This window comes from Meriones unguiculatus, chromosome 2 (assembly GCF_030254825.1).
Source record: "Meriones unguiculatus strain TT.TT164.6M chromosome 2, Bangor_MerUng_6.1, whole genome shotgun sequence".
Lineage (NCBI taxonomy): Eukaryota > Metazoa > Chordata > Mammalia > Rodentia > Muridae > Meriones > Meriones unguiculatus.
This window is the reverse complement of record NC_083350.1, coordinates 52,641,155-52,660,402: the sequence shown is the minus strand read 5'-3', so window position 1 is coordinate 52,660,402 and position 19,248 is coordinate 52,641,155. Positions and strand designations below refer to the sequence as shown.

The following is a 19,248-nucleotide window of genomic DNA, read 5'->3' as shown; positions in this document are numbered from 1 at the left end:
TTTTTATGTTGTAGATGAGAAAAATGAACGTCTAGACAGGAAAAAATTACATTCCCAAAGTTAGAGAATTAGTGACAAAGCTGGTGTCAGAAACTGGTGGTCTTTCTGGAATACAATCTTTGTAAATTTGAAGATCTGTAAGCTTGTTTGGATCTTGGGACATCAAAAGCCTGACTTGGCACTGTAGTGTAGCTGAACATTGCTTGGTGACACTTTGGTCAGGAGAGAGTACATTTATTGTGTGTGCGTGTGTGCACTGTGTGCGTGTGTGCAATTATTCATATTCCGATTTTTTTGTCCAAGGCTTGGAAAGTTGTGTTATGGATCGTGCCTTTCAAATTTATAAAATTTGAACAAAATAGAGGGTTCACTAGTCTGTACAGTTTGTAGTAATGGACTTGTTATTTCCAAAATTGATATAGTCGTGTCCCAAAGAAACCTGGGTCAAGGCTCCTTCAATATTTCTGGCTTCTTCTAGCACTTCTCACCCCATCCTCTACCCTAAACTTCTCCAGCCCAGGGGAGAAGTTTCCCTTCCCTTCCAAGCCCCAGCTTCTGATTCCCCGATAAATCAGCCTTTTTTTTTCTCTTTGTTTGCCACATGCTGCTCTCTGGACTCAGCTCTTGAGCCTCTTAGTCTGCAGCTTCTCTCTTGGTTAGCTTGCCCTCTCTCTTCCTTTCTTGCTCTCCTGCACACTCTCTCCTCATGGCACTATTTAGTCTGGACACTTCCAGATGCCTCCATCTGTTCTTCCCTCATACCTACAATAAATCCCTTCTCTTCAACTGTACCTAGGAGCAGTCATATTCTCATTTTTATTCAGATACTTGCCTATTTTTATTCACCTATCTATGGCTTAATACTTTAAAGTTAAACAACCTTGAAATTATTTTCCTTATATTATAAATAAAACTTCATTTCACTAAAACTTCTATATTAGCCAGATATGGTTAATGGTGCACGCCTTTAATCCCAGCCTTCAGGGAGGCAGAGGCAGGCAGATCACTGTGAGTTCTGGGCAAGCCCGATCTACAAGGGGAATCTAGGACAGCTAGGGCTACACAGAGAAACCCTGTCTCGAAAAACAAAAACACTACATTAGGCAGCCTGCTTCTATTATGGCCTTCAAAAGTCTTAAACATTAGCTTCTGTTATGTGTCTGATGCTTCTCTTTTTGGTTTTTTGAGGTAAGGTTTCTCTGTGTAGCCTTGTCTGACCTGGAACCACAGAGATCTGCCTGCCGCTGCCTCCCCACACTGATGTTTCTCCGTGTTCGTATTTGAACTCTTCTTCAACCTCTTTAATTAGGGTGAATTTCCATGGAGAAAGGAGAGCTCCTTAGAGACTTCACTTAAGAGATTGTGGAATTTGGAGCTGAAGATTTTGGTGAAGTTGTTGGAACAGTTTGGAGATTTCAAATAGAAATTTGTATGTCTGGCTTCAGATCATTTGAAATAACTGAAGTCTATAATAATTTCTTTCCTGGAGTTGATCATGTGGGCACAATCTTTTGAGTTGGTCGTTTCCTTCACATAGGTCTGTCTGTCCATCACCCACCTGGGGAGGCCAGGTTCAATATTCATTCATTGTTGTGTTTATTGCTAGTGGCTGTTGTATTTTTGAAAGTAGCAGAGCCTTAATTTTGTAAGTTGAGCTCACACGTAACACATGGGAAGCCCTGGGGTTCTGAAGTGTCAAAATCAGGAAAGCAAAAGATTGAGAAGGCTTCTTGTTATTTTGGGATAGTTATTTTGGGTTGAGTTCTACAGCTAAAGCTGTATTTTGATGACCTTCCTGCCTCAATGAAGTTTTGGCATTACAGGCATAGACCACCATTTCTACCTTGTTAAAATAATTTAATTTGGGGGCTGGTGTACTTGCTGCTCTTCCAGAGGATTTGGGTTTGGTTTCTGGTATCTACATGGCAGTTCATCCAGTTCCAGGCAACCAGATGCTCTCATCTGGCTTCATGGGCACACAACACACACACACACACACACACACACACACACACACACACACGAAGGCAAAAAAAAATCTTTAATTTCACTGTAAGTGTGGTGGTGCACAACTTTAATCTCAACATGACAGACAGAGGCAAGTGGATCTCTGTGAGTTCCAGGCCAACCAAGGCTATATTGTGAGACCCTGTCTCAAATAATAAAACTTGAAACAGTGAAACTTGTTTTCTTTGTGGTTGATTTCCCTGTGTCTAGAAAGCCGTTTATTTCAGAAAAATATTAGAAGAATTTATTTGGGAAAGAGGATTTTTGTCAGCGCTAGAGCAATTGCCTAGTGTCAGGCTCTGGATTCTGTTGCAAGCACTACTGCCCTCTGCCCTCAAAGTGACTTGTGTTATGCTTGCTCAGTGACTAGGAGTTGCTCTGAATGGGTTTACTTCCTTAATCACAGGTCTAGCCTTCTAATCCTGAAGGGTTCTCTTATTTGTATTGAAGCAGTCTCTTTGAAATGTTAGGAAAGTAAGATCCACAGGGCAAATAATTTCTTTTCAACTGTCTTCTCTGTGACATTTCATGACATTTGCTTGAGCTGTTAGCAGTCTTTAACGACCTAGACCACCCCATCTCTTAAGGCTTCCTGACTTGTGTTGATCAGTTTAGTGGACAAATAACATTTAAGAACCAAAGTATGTAGGCTGGGCATAATTTAAGTGTAGGGGAAAATTCTCTGCAAACTTAATTTTGTGTTGTCAGATTAGGCAAATCTACTTTTTTTCACCTTCTCATTCCCATTGTGTAATTGAACATTTTATTGATGCTTGGATAATTAAAGTGAAATGATGAAAATTTGGAAATTTAACCTCAATTGTTTAGTGTAAAACCAGAGTCCATTTTCAGATTTTATGTCTTTGGGTTTCTTGACCTTTTCTTAATTTTTGTGGAACATGTCTGTTGTTTACTTAATATTAGATTGAAGTTATGTAGTTTTGTGATGTAGTAAAAAGTAATTTTAAGAAATTTATTTTTAATAATGTGTGTGTGTGAGTTTATGTGTGTGTGAGTGTGGGCACCCACCAGGGCCAGAGGCGTCAGGCAGTGGGGCTGGAGTTAGAGCTGTGAGCTGCTGGGGATTGAATCTGCTCTCTTCAGGCTTCATGGCACTCTGCAGGTGTGCGGTACACACACACACACACACACACACACACACACACACGAAGGCAAAATAATGGAATTTTGTGGTAGGGTTTTATTTTTTAGCCTAGATTAGCCTTTAATTTGTGATCTTTCTTTCTGAGTTGTTTGAGTGCTTGGGACTAACTATATTGGGTAAACTATTCTTGACCTAAGTGCTGTCTTACCCAAATACATTATTCTATATTTATTAGGTCTTTTGTTTGAAATTCAACATTGTTTGGAATTCATACTAACATAGACCATGCCATCCAGAGGATCATAATCTGTTTGATCTAATGAACTCTGTAGAGAAGCTTTTTGAAAAGGTGATGTTGGTAGTCTTCCTGTGTAAGTGTCTAAGTTCAAAATAGTTATGATGATTAAGTGTGCTCTTGGGTTCTGTTCTCATTATATCATGTAAAGAGTTTAATTTTGTTAATTATGAAAATAGCTTTTCCCCCTGAATGATTACGTAGTTCCATAATATTAGAAAGTACAATTAAGGAAAAGAAAATGTTACTACTGCTCATAATAGGTTATTCCCAACTCTTATATTTGACTTTGTTAGTATTTGGGTGGATACATTTACGCTGTCCTCCCCCTCTTTACATTTCTACTTCACATTGTTTTCTGTAGTTGGCAGTGTGCATTTTTAGCATTTTCCACACACTTCTCCAAAATGTTACTAATCTTTTTGGAGGGCACCTTTCAGATAGTGTTTTATTCTGTTATGATCAGACTGGCCTAGAATTCACTCTGCAGTTGTGGATTCACAAAGTTCCTGCTTTGGTCTCTTGAGTGCTGGGATTATGGCCAGTTTCCTAGTTCCCTCTGTCCTTTTTTTTTTTCTTCCCCTTTTCAGTGATAGGGCCTCACTCCATAGCTTAGACTGGCTCAGCTCCCATCATATTACTCCTGACTCAATTCTGAAGTTTTGGGGATTACAGGCATGCTATACCATACCCAGCTTTGTTTACCTCACTTAAAACTTTCACATTTTATTTCTTAGCATTGTTTATATGATAGCGATGTGCGCACATACTCAGTGTCACGTCTGTGGAGGCCAGAGGACAATTTTGGAGTAGGTACTCTCCTACCTTTATTTGGGTTCCAGGGATATCTGCTGAGGCAGCAATCTCTTAGACTGCTCTTCCACTTTTCTTTTTTCTTTGGTGAGACTTAGTCTCAAGTGTAGCCAAAGCTGGCCATAAGTTTACATCAGTCCTTTGGCCCCCAGCTTTCTGGATGCTAGAATTACAGGTGTGATCCATTACATGCTCAGTTAATCTGAAGTCCTGGGTTCAGATGACTTCCTGCCTCAGTGTACTTGAGCATAGAGGCACACACCACTATACACAATTAAAATTTTTAAACAGGGTCTTGCTGTGTAGACCTTTGAAGTTAGCCAGAAAATGTACTGTGCAGTCTAGGGTGGCCTTGAACTCATGACAGCCCCCCTGCCTCAGCCCTTCTCTAGTGCTGAGAATACAGGCATGAACCACCATGCTCTGCTAAGAGTTATATCTGTTTTCTTATAGTCATGGTTGATACACTTCTGCATGCCCTTTATTTATAAACTTGAAATTCAGTTTAGATTGAGGTTTATCTTTTTTGAAAGATTTATTTGTTTTTATTTTACGTGTATGAATGGTTTGCCCGCAAGTATGTATTTGTACCACACGTGTGCCTAATGATCGAGGCCAGAAAAGGGAATCAGAGTGGCTAGAGCTGGGGATTACAGGCAGCTTTGAGCTGCCATATGGGTTCTGGGAACCAAATCAGGGTCCTTTGGAAGAGCAGCCAGTGTTTTAAATTGTTGAGTGACTTCATTAATGTAATGAGACTGACTCCCTCCCTCCCTCCCTCCCTCCCTCCCTCCCTCTCTCTTCTCTTCCTCCGTCCTGTATTGACATGGTCTCTGCTATATAGTTCTGGCTGTCTCAGAACTCAGTATGTAGATCAGGTTGGTCTGGAACTCATAGAGACCCACCTGCTTCTGCCTCCTGAGTCCTGGGATTAAAGGTGTGTGCCACCACACATGCATGAATTAAGATTTCTTTTTAATGTAATTTATTTTAATTTTGTGTGCAATGGAGTTTTGCCTGTATGTATGCCTGTGTGAGGGTGCCAGATCTGGAACTGGAGTTACAGTAGTTGTGAGCTGCCATGTGGGTACTGGGAATTGATCATGGGTCCTCTGGAAGAGCAGCCAGTGAGTGCTCTGAACCAGAGTTATCTCTCCAGCCAAGATTGAGATTTCTTAATCTACAGTGCATTTGTATTGAAAAATTTTGTCTTTGTTTTCAGTGCCCACTTACAGTTACTTACAGTAAAAGTAACTTTCTTTTTGCTACAGTTTTTAGCCCTGTCTGTAACTCTGTAATCGGTAGGAATATCATTGCTTCTCATACTTGTAGTAATGGTAGAGCTTGTCTTGAAAGAAAAACATTCATGCTCGCTGTTGGAAGTAGTTACCAGGGCTCTTTATCTGCTTGGCAGGGTATTTGAGGTACATGTTTTAGCTACATAAGGCTACTGAACACTTAATGTGTCTTGTCTGAATTATTTCATAAGTGTAAAATAATTCATACTATATTTTGAACATTTGTTGCCTAGATAAAATGTCTCCAATTTAAAAAATATTGACTAAATATTGGAATATTTTGGCTATATTGGGTTAAATAAAGTACTATTAAAATCCAGATTTTTTTCTTTAATATTTTTACTGTGGCTACCTGAATATTTTAAGTTACCTAAATGGCTCACATTATATTTCTGTGGTATATAGATTCTGTGAAATATAAAGAAATCCATGGCATGGAATAGGGTTCACTCATGTCTTTGGACCCAGGTTATATATTCAAAGTGGGGGGGCCTCAGTGTTTAAGGGTACTTAGTGCTCTTGCAGAGGACCCTGGTTTATTCTCTCTCTCCCTCTCTATCCCTTCATGTGTCCCTCCCTCCTCTCCCTTTCCCCTTCTTCCCTTCCTTCCCTCTCTCTCTCCTTCTTTCCCTCCTTACTATGCTGAACAGCCTGGCTTCAAATTCAAGAGCTCTGCCTGCCTCTGCCTCAGTGCTGGAGTTAATAGCAGGCATCATCGGGCTTGGTGGAAATTAATTTTCAAATAACCCTCACTTTAGCTTTTCATATTGCACCAAGATTGGACTGGAAAAACTGGAGCTAGAAACATCTTGGTAGCAGAAAAGAAAGAAAAAAAAAGGTTCTATGTGTTCTGGATTGTCCCTTAGTGTTTGTAAACACAAAAGTTTTAGGTAGAAGAGGTATTTGCAGGTTAGTTGCAATTATTTTATTTTGTGCTGTTTTACTGACAGTAAAGTTTTTGTGATGGCTTTATTATATATTTCATGTTTCTGTTTGTTTGCCTGACTCTGGCTTTTTGTTTCTGTCTTAGAAATGACTGCCATCCACACAGGCAACATAAATTTCAAATGGGACCCCAAAAGCCTAGAGATCAGGACTCTGGCTGTTGAAAGACTCTTGGAGCCTCTTGTTACACAGGTAAGAATCTGGAAACTTAAATGCATAGTTGTTCTAACATTCTTTAGCAATAGGTCTGGCAAACAAACTCATGAACAAGGTTATTTAGCTCAAGGTCTTAATTTGAGTTAGTTGAGTTTTAGTTAGGTTGACAGTACTCAGATGATTTGGTTTCACTACTAATTGAATATTGGCACATTATTTATTTAATTCTTCTTGTTACTGTAGTTGAGACAGGGTTTTATATCACCAGGGCTGCCCTCAAACTCCTTAGGAACACGAAGCTAGACTTAAATTCCCTTGATCCCTCTCTTTACTTCTTGAATGCTGTGTGGATTTGCTATAGTGTAAATCTGTGTCACCATGCCTGATTTTACTTAATTCTTTAGACTATAGCTGCTACCATTTTCTAAAGTCTTACTGCTGATAGCAAAGGTTATTGTTACTATATAGTACAAATTTTCAAATACTTGTGCTTTGCAGATAACTTCACTGTCCATTAGAGAGGAAATCCAAGGAAGGTAGGACTTGATAGTTAAGGTTCGTCACTCATCTTAATGCACCATTCACTGTGTAGGATTACTTGGCAGGTAATTTAACTTGAGGTTGTAAGTTTGTTATATTCTATTAACAAATACATGTGTCATAATGTGATGACATTTATTAACTTAGCAGCTATATATTTTTACTCTTGGCATAGTTAAGATACGTGTGTATTTATATATGAGAGCAGAGAGAAAACAAGAGTGGCATTTTCTGTCTCTAAAAAACTTGCCTTCCAAATCATAAACTATTATTTTATATGTCTATATGTAGATGTGTAGGGGTTAGGTGGAATATTTGCTTTCTTGAACCCATTATACTGAACCATTCAGGTCTTGTGTGGAGCAGATTTACACTGTAACAAATCTTTCATCATCTTCAACCTACAGATCATCTGGTATATTAAGCTTATTAATGATGGCTAATGTTCTGGAACTTAGGCATCATCACAGGCTTCTATGGGCAATTTTTTTTCTTTATTAAGGACCTTTACTAATTAGCGCTAAGATTCATGTTAATAAACTTGAACAGACTTCCGAAGTAAGTTATCTTAGAACACTTTCAGACTGGCGACAGCGACAAGCTGTAGCCTTTGGGCAAAGCTAGATTAACTGCCCCTCCTGTTTCTGGAATTCTTTGACCTACAAAAAGCATTTTACCTATCACTAGTCATAGTTTTAGTTTGTGAAGTTACTCTAATGATTATCTAGAAATTAAAGTATGCATTACAGTTTTTATCTTACACGTTAAGGAACAAATTATTTTGGAAACTAAACAACATTTTTCTATTATCAGATCTGGAAAAAATAGTGTTATTTCATGCTTAGCAAGGCCTCCTAAGTGTGATGCCTTACTGATGAACTTATGCTGGTTGTCTGTAAAGATATTCGTCTGCTGTTTTTCATTTTAAATGATTATATATATATTTTTTAATTAAACTTTTAGGTGACAACCCTGGTAAACACCAATAGTAAAGGGCCCTCTAATAAAAAGAGAGGCCGTTCTAAGAAGGCCCATGTTTTGGCAGCATCTGTTGAACAAGCAACTGAGAATTTCTTAGAGAAGGGGGATAAAATTGCAAAAGAGAGCCAGTTTCTCAAGGAGGAGCTTGTGGCTGCTGTAGAAGATGTTCGAAAACAAGGTAGGTCAATAATTTGCTTTTTATATGAAAGAAGACTAAATTACCTAGAAATTTAGTAAAAATTAAAATTTTATATGTGTATACGTGCTTGTATACGTGCTTTCTACTCCTGGGTGTCACAGCCCGTAGAAGTCAGAGGCCAACTGTGGGAACCAGTTTTTTTAATATTTAATTTTTTTAAAAACCATGTGTGTCTTGGGGATTGAGCTCGGGGTCAGGTGTGGCAGCAAGTGCCTTACTCACTGATCCATGTCATTGGCCCGAACTGGCTTTTTTCTCATGGGTTATTCACCAGGGGAAGGTGTGCCATGAGAACATTTTGGAAGTTCTGTAGCAAGGAAGTAAAGTCTGTTGCTAATAGCCAGCAGCATACTTTTGCCAAGCATATGAATGAACTATTTTGGAAATGTAATCCATTTATATTCAAGATTGAGAAGACAGTACTCCCAAGTAACCTCAAAGGATCATAAATGTTCCTTTGAAGCTACCATTATTTTTTGAATAATTTATTAGTAAGCAGAAGAAAATATAATTTCCTTCTCTAGAAGGTCTTTAGTGTCTTAAGCCCTGTCCTAACTTGTTTTACTAGAATATTAAATAATTTATAAGGAAGTGCCTATTTGGGATCTGTGGAAACACCTGGTTCCTGAAGCAAGTGTGAGGTGTGTTTGCTCAGTGTCAGCGCTGACTACTTTTGAGTAGATGGAGGTCCAGGGCCAGGTGGTTTAGTTTTACTGGTCATAGAGTCTCTGTTGAAACTATTTAGCCCTGCAGTGGAGAATATATACACAAGTGTGCAAGATGTGATCTATAAAGCTTTATAAAAGCAGAAGGCACATTGTTTGGATATACAAAATCTAGATTGTTAATTCCTAATGGAAGATTTTCCTACACTGTTAAAAATACAAGCTTGCTGTGTTCAAAGAAGTATTTGTTTATGTATTTATATTACTTTTGAGTTCCAAGTCAGACCTTCTGTATTTGGGGTTTGTTTGTATGTGCCCATGCTTTCAATGCAGCCATAGTTAATGAATGCATACAGTTTTATAGCATAATTTTCTTTTTGTATTAGTCTCTTACATGAATAACATGTATGAAAATTTGGGTACATTAAAACACCACTATAGTGCTGTAGGTCAGAAACATCCGCATTCATAAAACTCAGGTCTGTTTTCCAACTGAGTAATAAGATGAGCCTCCCATGGCAAATGGGAGCCAGTTGTCAATTTCACAGCACCTAAATTCCTCTGGTGTAGAGTTACATTATAAGGACGATCTGTTTAAGCTAGGTTATGAGCCTTCACGGGCTGAAGCATTTTGGAGCTTTTCATCCATGCCCGTTCTTGTTCAGGGGACACTTGCGCACATATCCAGGGTTTGATTAGATCAATTTTAGTTTTAAGTGTTTTGTTTTTTTTTTTTCCACCCACCCCCAAGACAGGTTTCTCTGTGTAGCCTTGGCTGTTCTGGACTCACTGTGTAGACCAGGCTGGCTTGGAATGCACAGAGATCTGCCTGCCTCTGCTTCCCCTAGTGCTGGGATTACAGGCAAGTGTTTTCTTTCTAATTCTTATCACAGTAAAAATTAAATGGATTGTGCCTCCCCTTTCCAGTCTCTAGTAGGCAGTTTATTTTATAGTCTGGTCATTCTTTCTGGTACTTAACATGGTACCTAGTCTGTTTTAGGATAATTAGCTATGTCCTAAAGAGTACAGTATAAGATTCATTGCTTCAGTGTTTTTAATATATTCATAGGGTTGTGTAGCTGTGTTTGTTGTCTTAAGTCCAGAGCATTTCTGTCACCCCAAAGACGCCTTGTACTCATCGTGTCACTAATGTCTTTTACACAGAGTAGCTTTTTTATTTATCTATTTATTTACTCATCTATCTATCTATCTATCTATCTATCTATCTATCTATCTATCTATCTATCTATCTATCTAAAGGTAGGGTCTTGCTGCCCTGCTCAGGCTTGTCCAGGACACTGGATCATTTTGCCTGTTTCCCAGATGTTTGGATTATAAATGTGTGCCATCATGCCTGGCCCCATGCATATGTATTTCAGCAGTTCACAAAGAGGAGCGCTGCCCCTGGGTATCTTAAGTGTATAAGTCCTTGAATAATAAGAGTTCCAACTAGAAAAAGAAGACATTTAGCTGGCTAGGGGATGTTCAGCAGACAGATGAGATGATTTAAATGATGAGAAGAGGAGAGATTTCAAAAACAGGACCAGTGGTATTAAATTGAAAGTGGGGAGATGAATAGTTTCTGTATTAGTTTCTTTGTCTCATTGCTGAAAGAAAATACCCGACAAATGTAACATAAGGAAGTTATTTTGGCTGGAAGTTGCAGGGGACACAGGCTGTCCAGGATGGTAAGGAAGGTGTCGGGACAAAATAGGAGGTGCCTGGTCATTGCACCTCCAGTCAGGAAGTAGAGAGTTAGGAATACTTGGGTTTAGCTTGCTTCTTCCTTTTTATTCAGTCAGTACCGTGCCCATTAGGTAGTATTGTCCACATTTAGGTCTTTCTCAGTTAACATAATCTAGATAATCCTCACAGACATGCTCAGAATTAGTTTCTGTGATAACACTAAATCTGAACAAGTTAACACTCAAGATAGCTATTACATATTGGAATAGGATTTTATTTGATGGTTGTTGTGGGGCATGGCTATAATCTTACCTTTTAGAAAGCCTGGGTATGTAGGCTTAGATTTTTCACAAACCTACTTTATTTGGGGTTTTGAAGCGCTTCTACCTCCCTTCCAACCCACTTACCAGAGGTAGGGGAGAAAGAAGGTTATGAGGAAAAGGGGATTGTAGCCCTTTTTAGAAGTCTTTCCTTGGGGTGAGTCCACTCTTCATTGTCTGGATATAGGCAGTCCAGTCTAAATGCCAACACCAAACAGCAACATGAATCAGCAGATTCAGCAGAAACTGTAAGACTCCACTGAATCGGAACGAGTCAGTGAAAGCCAAGATACTCAGTTGGATTGCCCCAAGAAGTTCTCTGGAACGTTTCTCTCTGTTAAGTGAGTGTCGAAGAACAAAGACCAGTGAAGCGTTATCGATCTAAAAAGCGTTGTCTCACTGTCCATGGGGTTCTGTATATCTCCTCTCCTCAGAGTCCACCCATGGATCTTTTCAGCTGGCCAAAATCATTCCCCTTGCAATGAGACAGCTCTCAGCGAAACATCTCATGCCTTTGTACAAGACAGCTTCTAGTAAAATATCACATATCACAACTGAGTCTTCAAAGTTTTAAAAAATGGGCTTGGTGTGGGGTGTGGGGTAGAGATGGCTCAGTGGTTAGGAGCACTGGCTGCTTTTCCAGAGGATCTGGGCCCAATTTCCAGCATACCCATGGCAGCTCATACCTGTCTATAACTCCAGTTGCAGGGCTTCTGACACCTTCACACAGACATACATGCAAACACCAGTGAACATAAAATAAAAATAAATTATATATAAAAGAACTAAGCTAAAACAGCAGGGTTTGTAATATTGGATGGTTAGCTTTCAAAAGCTGATAGTACGGACTTGCTCTAATAACAGGAACTTCTTCCCTGCTGCTCATGTGCATGTCTGAGTGAAGACTTAAAGAAACAGAGGCCTACCTTTATATAATCCTGCATTGCTTCCAGCATCTGGTTCAGTGAAGAGACCAAGTAGTTAGCATGGATTACAGAAGGAGACTCTATCTAAGATGGGGAAAACACCACCAAAACCAGAAGGAAAATGGAAGCTGGTTCAAATAAGCACATAACTAGGAAAATGTGAATTTGTGGGAAGAGTATATGTTGGGGGAAAGCAGAATGGGGCCAGCTGGCTGATTGTGTTCTTTTGAAGGGGAAGACACCCTTCTAGTAGTGGCTTAGCTGCTTTTCTGTTGCTGTACAGACACATAACCAAGACAGCTTAAAGAAGGAAGAGTTTGTTGGGACTTAAAGTTTCCTAGGGTTAGTTAGACTTCATGACAATCGTGGTGGGGAGCATGGTAGCAGGCAGGCATGGTGCTAGAGCCGTAGCTGAGAGCTTACATCCTTATCACAAGCATGAAGCAGAAAGACACTGAGGATCATGGGGACTTTTGAAACTTCAAAGCCCATCCTCTGGGACACACCTCATCCATACCTCCTGATCCTCCCTAAACAGTTCCAACAACTGGGAGCCAAACATTCAAATATATGAACCTATGGAGGCAATTCTCATTCAAACAACAAGTAGATAGGCTGTTTTTCCTGTTTTGTTGTAGAATTTATAATTAAGACACATGGGCATGAAACATAAATTAATAGCATGACTGTAGAAAGAATGATGAGAAGATAAACAGGTTAGAAGTGTTTCTTAATGTGTTAGAATGTCCATTGGATCTTGAAATGGAGAAAAAAGGGAGAATGGCATCCAGGGAAGTCATGCCTGGGGGAGGCTCTTGCTGTCACTGGAGCACTGCTGACAGGAAAGGCTAGGGTGTCTGGGGTTTGGCTCAGACGGTAGAGTAGGTGCTAGGTACACACAATATCCTGGGTTTGATCTCAGAAAACATCTCCCTAGGTTTAGAAAATTATTATTTTTTTGTGATTTTTGTTTGTTTGTTTGTTCTGTTTTTAGGCACAGGCTGGCCTTGAAGTTACCTTTCAGCCTCTCAAATACCTGGAGTTACGGTTGTGTTCTTGGCATAGGGTGCTATTTTAGAGGGTAGCTTGGAATGCCATGTATGGAAAGGAGGACTCTTAGGGAATGAAGTAGAACCACAGGATTTTGTTGTTGGGAAGGGGTTAGAGCCTGGTACATCAAGTGATACAGGGCTCCTTCCCTCAGGAAGCAGCTCTTTCTTGTATTGGTTTGTGTTTATTTTTTTAGACCTTTTTCTTAATTTAAACCAAAATGTTTCTTTAATTTTTTATGTTGAAGTTCTTCCATCTGGGCAACATAAAAATATAAGAAAAGGTGATGCTTCATGGGAGCTTCGTCTCTACAGATCTTTGTACAGAAAGGTTAAAGAGGTTGAAAGGTAGGAGAGAGTCGAGAGGCAGGACCCTGAGTCTGGACATCATTGTCATTGCTGTGTGGTAATAGGGGACATGAGGGAGAAATGCAAAAAAGGAGTAAGTTGTCATGCTCTTGTGCAAAAAACTGTTTCTTTTAGAAGATAAAATGAAGGAATTTAGTACATGATATACTGTGTAATTTATTTTCTTGTAACCTGAATCATTGTAGGAATATGTTGAGGCAATGAGTGCTAAGAACTGAGACAAATTATTTAAAGATAAAAGTATTTGTTCCAGGTGCTGAATTGGGAGAGTGCTTGCTTAGCACGCTTGAGATCCAGGGTCTGATCTCAACATCACGTAAAACCAGGCAGTAGTGGCACCTCCATGTAATAATCTCAGTGCTCAGGTGGAGGCAGGAAGTTCTAGGTCATCCTTAGGCACACAGCCAGCCTGCGATACATCCTGACACACACGAGACTCTAGTCTCTGAAAATAAAATGAGGAGAAGACTCTTATCTCAGCATAGAGCCATTTGAATTCAGTTGGGCCAATTTTCAGTCAGGCTAATAGTGCTTGACTGGGGCTGGAGAGATGGCTCAGTGGTTAAGAGTGCTGTCTGTTCTTCCACTGGACCCGGGTTCAACTCCCTGCACCCATATGGCAGCTTACAACTGTCCGTAAGCAGTCCACCCTAACACCAATGTACATAAAATTCAATAAATTATTTAAATAATAGTGCTTGACAATATTTGGTTCCGTAATTTAGTTACATTAACAGTAGTCAAGTAATAAGTTGCCTTATTTTAACTTTTTATTTTGAGATAATTATAAATTCACTGGACATGATAAAAGATAGTGGAGAGGTCCAGTGTATCCTTCATCCAGCTTCTCATTTGTTTACATCTTTTGGAACTATCTATAACAGTGCGATTTAAAAATCAGGTCACTAACACTGCTTATATATATATATATATATATATATATATATATATATATATATAAAACTGTCCTTTTTATTACATCTGTAGATTATATATAACTACTGCTGTAATCAAGATACAAGGAGCTAGTTAATTTTCTCAAAGATCTAATCTACTCATTCATTTACCTCTTCTCTTTCCTGAGTCACATTGTAATTCTGTTGTCTTAAGGTAGTTATGTTTATCTTTTGGCATTGGCTTTTTCTCAACTGAGAATAAATACTGTCCGATCTTGAAGGCCATCAGTGTAGATGTACATAGTGATTGTTTAAACTTTTTTGGGGGGTGGGGTATCTGTTTTGTGACAGGATTTCTCTGTGTTGGCTGTCCTGAACTTGCTTTGTAGACCAAGCTGCCTTCAAACTCACAGAGCCCCGCCTCTGCCTTCTGGGTGCTGGGATTAAAGGTGTGGTTTAAACTTTTTGCTTCTTGTATTTTATCCTCTTAACATTTTTTTTTGTTTTGTTTCTAAAGATGTTATTTTTAATTATGTGCATATGTCTGTCTGTCTGTATTTGTGTGTGGATATATGTTTGTGGGTCTAGGTGTACTTAAATATCAGAGGATACCCTGGAGCTGAAAGTTTTGAGTTGCTTGATATGAGTGCTGGTAATCAAAATTGGGTCATCTACTAGAGAAATCTGCAGTCTTTAACTATTGAACTATTTCTCCAGCTTTTCATTCCCCCTACAGCAAAACTTTAATTTTGATTAAGGCCGTATTAATTAACGAATTAATTTTGTATTATTTTCTATACATTTATGGACCTAAATTCTTGAGCTTTAGCTCATGAAGATTTTTCCATTTTCTTTTAAAAACTTTCATTATCATTCCATCTATCTATCTATCTATCTATCTATCTATCTATCTATCCATCCATCCATCCATCCATCCATCCATCCACCCATCCACCTACCTATCCGCCCATCTGTCCATCCATCCATCCATCCATCCATCCATCCATCCATCCATCCATCCATCTCTCTGTTGTCTGTGTTGAGACGGGGTCTCTTTGTGTAGCACTGGCTCTTACTAGAACTTACAGTGTAGACCAGGCTGGTCTTCAACTCACAGAGCTTACTCCTGCTGGGACTAAAATTGTGGGCCACTATGCCCAGCTACTTTTGTATTTTTAAATTATGTATTTAAATCTGAATTGTTTTGAGTTGTTAATTTTTATCAAATATGTTTATGTCACCCTCTTCCTCTTTTTGTCTGTGGAGAACCCAGTTGCTCCAGCATTGTTGGAAATGTCTTTTATAATTGAATTAATTTTGCACATTTATTAACAATCCATTGATTGTACTTGCATGGAGTTATTTCTGGATTCTTTGTTTCTTTCCACTGATCTATTAATCTTCATTTTTCTTCTGTCTATTCCACACAACTTTGCTTATACACTGTATAAAGAAGTAATACACTTTATTACTTTTTTAAAAAATTCTGTAACAGAAGAAGCAGCTTAAAGGAGGAAAGCTTTATTTGTTTCACGGGTAGACTACCTGGGAGTGGGCAAGGTGAGGCAGGAAGACTGCTCACAGCTGTGGTAGTGGGCTCTTCTGGCATCAGGGCAGATCAGGAAACAGATGAATGTTGGTGCAAAGCTGCCTTCCTCCATTTTTCCCTTTCTACTCAGTGAGATGGTACCACCCCAGCTCAGGGAATCTCTTCCCACTTTTTTACACATGCTTTTTCAGGTGATTCTAAATCCAGTGAAGTTGACCACAGATTAGCTAGTATAATAGCACATATTTTTTAGAACATATTCTTAGTTATTTAGGTATTGTAGTTTGTTTCAGTTTTCAATGTAAGTATTATTTTAGCGAAAAATGACACTTTTACTAAATTGAGTGTTCCAATCCATAAGTAGGATACTCTGTTTTGATTTCTTTTGTTAGTGTTTAGCATATGAGTTGTCTAAATGCTTAGATTTATATGTGAACATTGCATTTAAAATTCTTTCAACTTTTTTTAATTTTATTTTATGTGTATTGATGTTTTGTCTGCATTTATATCTATGCTCCGTTTGCATGCTAGATGCTTGTAGAGACTAGAAGAGGGCATTGGACCCCCTGGAACTGGAGTTACAGATGGTTTCGAGCTGGTATGTGGTTAGGAATCTAACCTGGGTCCTCTAGAAGAGCAGCCTGTGTTTCTAAGCACCGACTCATTTCTCCAGCCCTTAAAATTCTTTCAAAACTCTGTACCAGAGTCTGATCTGGTCCTGGATCAGACTTTGGTTGTCAGGCTTGGCAACAGGTGCCTTACCAGCTAGGTTAGCAGTTATAAGTAGTATTGTAAGTTCCTTTAGTTTTGATTTTTTTAAAAATCTTGGCTACATATAAATATATTACTTTAATTCTAGCTTTTTAACATTTTACTAATATATTTTAAAAGTTTAACCGTAACTATAGTCACTTAATGAAAAGTTATTTATTTGTTAATTTTGTAGTGCTGCACACTGAGCCTTGGAGCCTCAGACATGCTAGGCAAGCCCTCTACTATGGTTCTATGTCCCTCTTCACCGCCGAAACCTTTTATTGCATTTTTTCTCCCATGTTACTGTTTTAAGATTAGTAATATTTTTATTAAGGCTTTAAAAGTTGTGTGTGTGTGTGTGTGTGTGTGGTCTGTATTTGTATCACAGGTGTGTGGGTACCTGCAGAGGTCAGAGTTGTTGGATCCCCAGCAGTTGTTTACTTTTGTGAGTTGCCTAACAAGGGCACTGTGTTATGAATTTGGGTCTTCTGGAAGAACTGCAAGTGTTTTTAACTGTTGAGCCATCTCTCCAGCTCCAAGAGGAATATGTGTTATTTTATTTTAATGTTTTGATTAAGTATGTGTGTGTGCTCGTGCAGTGGTGTATATGTGGAGATCAAAGGGCAATTTGGAGGAAGTTGGTTCTCTCTCTTAGGGATGGAACTTAGGCCCTCAGGCTTGGTGGCAAGTTTCTGTACCTCTGAGCCATTTCTCTGGCCCAGTGGATCTCGTTTTAAAATAATTTTTTGTTTGTGTTTTATGTGTATAGGCCTGTGCCTCCGTGTGTCTGTGTATCACACATGCTTGGTGCCTGTGAAGCCTAGAAGAGGGGTCAGGCTCACTGATGGGGGGGGGGCTGCCGTGGGAGAGCAGCCAGGGCTCCAAACTACTGAGCTGTCTTCAGTCTGGGTCAGAAATTTTTTTAAAAAAAGAAGATACGAACAACAAAATATATATACTCAACATACATCTTGGTGAACTATAGCTTGGTAAACATTTAGGAAGTTTCCTGAGAATCATAATTTCTAAGAATCTAAAAGATTGTTTTGTAAATCACTTTGCATTTTTTTAAAAAGATTTATTTATTTATTTTATGTTTCTGAGCACCGTATCTGTGTGCATACCTGTAGGCCAGAAGAGGGCATCAGATCATATTATAGATGGTTGTGAGCCACCATGTAATTGCTGGGAATTGAACTCTGAGTCGTCATTTGTTCAGCCCGGGTAATAATTTTCTGCCTTCAGTTTTGTGATGTTCAGATATCCTCTGCAACTATGCACTGTAGAAATGCAGTTCAGACTTGAGCTAGGAGGGAATTCGAACCTTTGCAGTTAGGGTTCCTGAGTATAGGTATCAGCCAAATATCCAGGGACTTGATCATAGGATTCTCTTGTTTTAGCTTTGGTAATTTTGTTTGCTTGTATTTTTCATGTACTCTGTGTACATGTACTACTGGACAAGATGCCCACAACTAGACAGTCATCTTAGTTAGGTCATCAGCAGAGAATCTTTTCTTTCTCAGTGTCTATAATGAGCCCAGCTTGACTCATGCTCAGTCTGGAATAGGTTTTCTGTTGGCAGAGGACAGTGAAACAAATCTGGATACATTTTTAACCCCCACCCAAGACACTGGGGGAAGAGTTCTTTCTCTATCTAGAGGATCATATTTACTTTATAAAGTGATGTTGTGTAGGAAAAAACTATTATTCTTGATAAGTACTAGGATGTCCCAATAGAATTTTTTTCCTTTTGTAAATTTAAAATGTTTCCTTTAAAAACATTGCTCTGGAGCCAGAGAGATGACTTAGGGGTTAAGAACATTTGCTCTACTTCCAGAGAAACTGAATTTGTTTTATAGTACCCACACCAAGCAGCTCATGCTTGTATGTAATTCCAGCTCCAAGGGATCCAACACCCTGTTCTGGTCTCCATGGGAATGTTCACATGTGACATACATACACATAATAAAGTGATAGAATAAATAAAAAATTGTTCTAGCCAAGCTGTGGTGTAGCTCAGTGGTTAAGGTTTTTTTTTTTTTTTTTTTTTTTTTTAAGCATGCATAGGAGTTTGGGTTTGATTAGCAACAGGGGGGAAATTTCGCTAGTTAGTGGTGATAGATGCTGAAGTTTTTATTGTTCTATCTGAAATGTAGTGCATGTGAGTACTTAAAGCAGTGCTGGTTATCTATAAACATTAGTTTCCTTTTGTTGATTTGTTGAAGCCTTTGTTGTTTTATTGCAATTCTACCAGTTTTTAAAAAAGTTTTGTGTGTGTAAGAGAGGGGGAAGAGAGAAAGAGAGAGAGAGAAGAGAAAAGAGCACATTTGCATGTGCTTGTGGAGAACAGAGAGCAGAGAAATTTGAGGAAGCCACTTCTCTCCTTCCAGGTAGAGTCAGAAGATTGAACTCTGATGATCAGGGTTCTGCAAGCATTTTTAGTTTTGAGTCAGGGAGTTGAATTCCTGATCATCTCCCTTCTCCCTTCTTTCCTTGGGCTTAAAGATGTGCCCCACCGTGCTTGGTTGATAATGGCTTTGTGACTGTTACATCAGCCACAGTCAGTTACTTCTTAGTCTGTACTCTCGTTCTGCTGAGCTTGAGAACATCTTGATAGACTAATCGGCCTTTTCTACAGTATCAGAGAAACAGTAGTGTGGACCTCAAGTACCTTTAAATGGCTAGATAAAGAGAGT

The 19,248-nt window shown here is 38.9% G+C and overlaps 1 protein-coding gene across 2 annotated transcripts in view; it reads left to right on the top strand.

The window, feature by feature from the left end:
- Ctnna1 (catenin alpha 1) overlaps window positions 1-19,248 on the top strand; it is a 125,304-nt gene that overhangs the window by 17,182 nt on the left and 88,874 nt on the right. For both annotated transcript variants that reach the window (XM_021646475.2, XM_060377454.1), the window contains 2 exons: window positions 6,549-6,655; window positions 8,123-8,318. In XM_021646475.2, the coding sequence (XP_021502150.1) occupies window positions 6,551-6,655; window positions 8,123-8,318 (301 nt within the window). In that variant the 5' untranslated portion in view covers window positions 6,549-6,550. The remainder of the gene's footprint in view (window positions 1-6,548; window positions 6,656-8,122; window positions 8,319-19,248) is intronic.